At 41.5% G+C, this 4,459-nt stretch overlaps 1 protein-coding gene across 1 annotated transcript; it reads right to left on the minus strand.

Annotated features, from left to right (window-relative positions):
- Positions 1–1,356: 1,356 nt before the first annotated feature.
- Positions 1,357–3,626, minus strand: LOC134453347 (complement C1q-like protein 2). Its single transcript, XM_063204226.1, has 4 exons — positions 3,392–3,626; positions 2,661–2,714; positions 1,978–2,106; positions 1,357–1,637 (listed from the first exon to the last, which is right to left on the minus strand). The coding sequence occupies exons 1-4, from the start codon at positions 3,624–3,626 to the stop codon at positions 1,357–1,359; spliced, it is 699 nt and encodes a 232-aa protein (XP_063060296.1).
- Positions 3,627–4,459: the final 833 nt, after the last annotated feature.

Genomic DNA, 4,459 nt, shown 5'->3' on the forward strand with positions numbered 1-4,459 from the left:
AGAAACCAAACAAAGTCATGGTCTGTTTTTGTGCCATGTCATCTTCCTCCCCTCCCTTTAAAGTTTAAAACCCACACAAACACATAGGCCTAGGCAGCATGCGGGCAAAAGTGTTTTGTTCTTTTGTGAAACTTTTCAGCCTGGTGTTTACAGGCCGCTGGGCTGCCCTGTTGCTAGTGGCGACAGCACAAAGGAAAGAGGAGGGGCGCGGGGGAGAAGCGCTGAATAGGGCTTTTCATCCTGTTTGCGACAGAAAGGCAGGAAGAAAATGGACTCAGGAATGGCGGCGGGCAGCTGGGAAGCAGGAAATGTCGGCAGATGGCCCGGGTGGGGCCAGGGGAGAGGGGGGATACCAGGGCGGGGTTTCGGCAGGAAGTGGGAGTGCCTAACCAGACAGGGCGGTCTTAGGGGAGGGGCTCAGAGGCTGCTCACTTGCGCACATCTGGTGTCTGTTTGGTGGTACTGCAAGCTTTAGCCAGTAATTTGTGGTATGGTCTCATTAAATAATTCATGTAAAATAGCACGAGCTAAAAACACACACAAAAATGATTTCACTATAAATATCCTAAGGGTCTGTGCTCTACATGTGGTGAAGGACTAATTGATCGCTTAGTGCCGTGGAATATAAAACAAGCCTTTACATAGGCCTATGCAGACCAAATACTCATATCACGTTTTCACTGCTGCAGAAATTGTACCCCCCCCCCCAAAAAAAAAAAAAAACCTGCATAATAATGGTAACCTGCACATTAAACTACACAGGGCCGCCTTTTCTTTTTCATTATTCACATCGCAAGATACCGAGTAAAATGAAAAGCCGTCCCCACTGCCATCACCCTTCTGAACTCTACCAGCAGCTGTGTACTGTATATGCTTTCATCCACTCTAGAGTTTATTTGTACATGTGTATGTGTATCAGCATACTCTATGTTTATGTTCTACATGCCTTTTTAACTCTTATCCTGTATATTTGAAAAGATTTGACAAGTTAGTTACTGCTGTGTATTAAGGATGATTATACTCAACCTTTCTCATCTACATCTCAGCTACTTACATCTCTCATGAGTCAAAACATATACAGCCTGGAACTATTGAACACCCTGTAGGCCTACATTCTCTACGTAGCCTACTTATAACCATCCCATTTGCACTAGCTCCAATTTATAAATATGTCAACTCTTTATATGACAAATATATAGACTACAGTATAGTACAAATGGGTCTACTAGAGCGATATAGCAATATGCTGATTTCATCCATGCCACAGGGGGGAGCTGTGTGACAAATAATGTATATAGTAATATAGTACAAATAGGTCTACTAGAGCGATGTAGCAATAAACCAATTTCATCCATATCACAGGGGGGAGAGGAGGAAGCCACTAAAGGTGGTGGGGTTGTCATCGTCATCGTACGTCTGATAAGTGGCGGGAAGCTGCATGTAGATGACATCGCCCACCTCCAGCTGCAGTATCACCGCGTTGCTGATGAAGTCATTCCTGTCATTGGGAACCGCGTGCATGGCCATGACCTGCTCCCCATTCTTCACCAGCCTGCTGCACAACACGCTGTGGCTGGATCTCCCCATGGAAGTGAACCTGATGTAGTATACTCCTCTTACTGGGGCTGTGAAGATGCCTAAAAAATACAAAGAAATTGGCACGATGTAAAAGAGGATTTGCTGACTTATTTTACAGGAGAAGTGATGTTGTCATGTTGCGTGAACTCATTACCCATTATAATAAAGTCATGAAAGTTACTTCCATTTGAAAGATATGTGAGAGCCGGCGAAAAGCTAAAATCAACTAGAACTTCAAATTAATTGAAAATATGCCAGGCCTAACATTTACACCTACACACACACACACACACACACACACACACACACACACACACACACACACACACACACACACACACACACACACACTATACTGTAAATTGAAAGACCAATTAAAGCATTCAGAGTGCATCGTACCTGTAATTGGTGAATAGGCATTGCCGATGTTGGTGAAGATCTTCCTATACACAAGTGTAATGTCTGTGTTGAATGGTCCAGTGTATGCAGCTTCTGTTAGAGCAGCAGAGAATGCCACCTTGGGTGTACCTGCAATCACGTCAGACAACAAGAAAAAAAAATGTGGGAAATTGTGGCCAATAAGAGAGGCAATTAGAGGCAACACTTTTTTTTAGAAAAAACTGAATTTGAAAAAAAAACTTAATCGACTGGTAAAGACTCAGCTTGGTAAAATCTCTCACCTGAGATGTTTCTTTTCAGCCTTCCCAATTCGTTCTCTAAAGATGTAAGTCTAAATTCTGCAGCTACCAGTAAACATACAAAAATGGTTGTTATAGGTTATTGTGTTATGTCACAAGGAGCTCTGTAGTAACATGAAATACATCTGGATGCAAACATTAACAAATATGCACAGGAAATCCTCAGACATGCACAGGAAGCGAAGCCCTCTTAAATGAGATACTTGGCATTACATTTCCTATGGCTGCTCTTATGTCGACTGTAAAACAATACAATACAATGCAATACAATAAAATCTGTATTTATATAGCTCACTATCACAACTATAGTTGTCTCAGAACAACTGATAACTGGTATTTGTTAATGACACCAATGTAATAGCTGTTTCCACAATATGCTATTACCATTATGTAAGGCTTTGATGTCCTTCATCTCCTCCTGTAGTCTCTCCTCCATGGCTATAGATTAGGGAACACAGAGTGATGCTTGAAGCACAATACATTCTCCTTTACAGAAGTCATGGGCACACAACCAGTACTGTACAGTAACATACAACATGGATTCTCACGTTTAATACATCCGTTTAGGCAGCATGTTCTAATTTTTAAAAAATATTTTTCGGGGGCTTTTTGGCCTTTTTTATATTATATTTATATATTTATTTTATATTATATTTATATTTATATTATTATTATTATAGGACAATGTGAGAGTAGACAGGAAATGATTGGGAGAGAGAAATGGGGCAGGGCCGGTAAATGACCCCGGTTTGAGTATTTCAAGCCATGCGAGCACATCTTTTCAGACACAAAATGCATGTGTGAAAACAATTCCTTTCCCCACAGGTTAGGGTTGTTTTGCTCTGGAAAGTAGCCTCTGCAAATGCACTTGCCATCAGGCCAAATCACTCTTTACTGAACACACTCAACTATATCATGAGAATTTCGCTAACACAATGAATGCAAAGTGTCTTCAGTAACCGATCAAGACTTGGTTATTTTGGTGACAATAAGGTTATAACACAGGTTCTGTAATCTGCACTTTAAGTATTGGTGGAAATAAAAGCCACAATGGTCAGTATGGAAATAAAATGTACCCCTCTTCCATGCCTGGTGTTTGGGTTCATAGTCATCACCTGCGTTGGCTTCCTTCAGCTCCTCCACTTGGCTCTGGCTGTACTTCAGTTCAGTCCTGGTGACCTGCAGCTCCACCTTCTGTTGGTTCAGGTCAGCAGTCATCTCCTGCACCGCCCTCCTCAGCTCCCTCATATCAGCCCAGACGTCTGCACCCATCACCAGGGGACTACTCCCCACAGCATCTGCACAGACTGGGCGTAGAATGCAACACAGCAACGCAATGGCAATCCTCATGGTTGTACTGTATATGTGGTCACTCACAGCAGCTACTGTGAGGAACAGGTTATATGCAGAGAGAAAGAGAGAGAGAGAGAGAGAGAGAGAGAGAGAGAGAGAGAGAGAGAGAGAGAGAGAGCGAGAGAGAGACAGAGAGAGAGAGAGAGAGAGAGAGAGAGAGAGAGAGAGAGAGAGAGAGAGAGAGAATTTAAAGATGAATTTAGGTCATAAAAACAACAAGTGGGACAACGGCTGCTTTCAGATAAGCAGGGATTTCTCCATTTAATTTACTCAAGTTGGTCCCTATTAAAAAAAAAAGAAAAAAACCTTAACCTGAGCATTACTATTTACAGCAAATGTATTGTGGTGTCATACCACACTGTTGTGGTGAATAATATGACTAAGTGTAGTCAGTGGCCAGTGAGTTTTTATTTTGTAGGAATACGGGAAGTTGATGTTTGAGGTTTTGTACAACCATGTGATATTGAAAAGTCCAATAGTGGCATTGCTTTCTATACTGTAAATGCTGATTGGTTACACTCACAATGGGCTTGATTGGCTGTCTCAGGAGGTGCCCTAATACGAATGCAATATGTTAATACTATAAATACTTATCATTATTAAATATCATTAATATTTTAGGTCTGCTGATCATGGCCTTCCCCAAAAGACAAACTAAATAATAACTATAGTTGAAAAATTACAACAGAAGTTGAAATTATGATGTTGAGCATTTCATAGATCCTCCCTGGGTCATAAATGACGCCACAAATGTTTATGTTAGTATGACCCAAGAGGTGTCCTACTTATACTTACCATACCAATACTTACCACCAGAGGGCAGACCACCA

Source organism: Engraulis encrasicolus, chromosome 7 (genome assembly GCF_034702125.1).
Source record: "Engraulis encrasicolus isolate BLACKSEA-1 chromosome 7, IST_EnEncr_1.0, whole genome shotgun sequence".
NCBI classification, from domain to species: Eukaryota; Metazoa; Chordata; class Actinopteri; order Clupeiformes; family Engraulidae; genus Engraulis; species Engraulis encrasicolus.

Bases quoted from the DNA above. Each gene is read 5' to 3' on its own strand.
- LOC134453347 (XM_063204226.1), bottom strand. From the start codon at position 3,626: ATGAGGATTGCCATTGCGTTGCTGTGTTGCATTCTACGCCCAGTCTGT. The intron at 2,107-2,660 runs GTAATAGCATAT...ACGTGATTGCAG, and splicing joins CATCAAAGCCTTACATAATG to GTACACCCAAGGTGGCATTC. The intron at 1,638-1,977 runs GTACGATGCACT...TGTATTTTTTAG, and splicing joins TGCCTATTCACCAATTACAG to GCATCTTCACAGCCCCAGTA.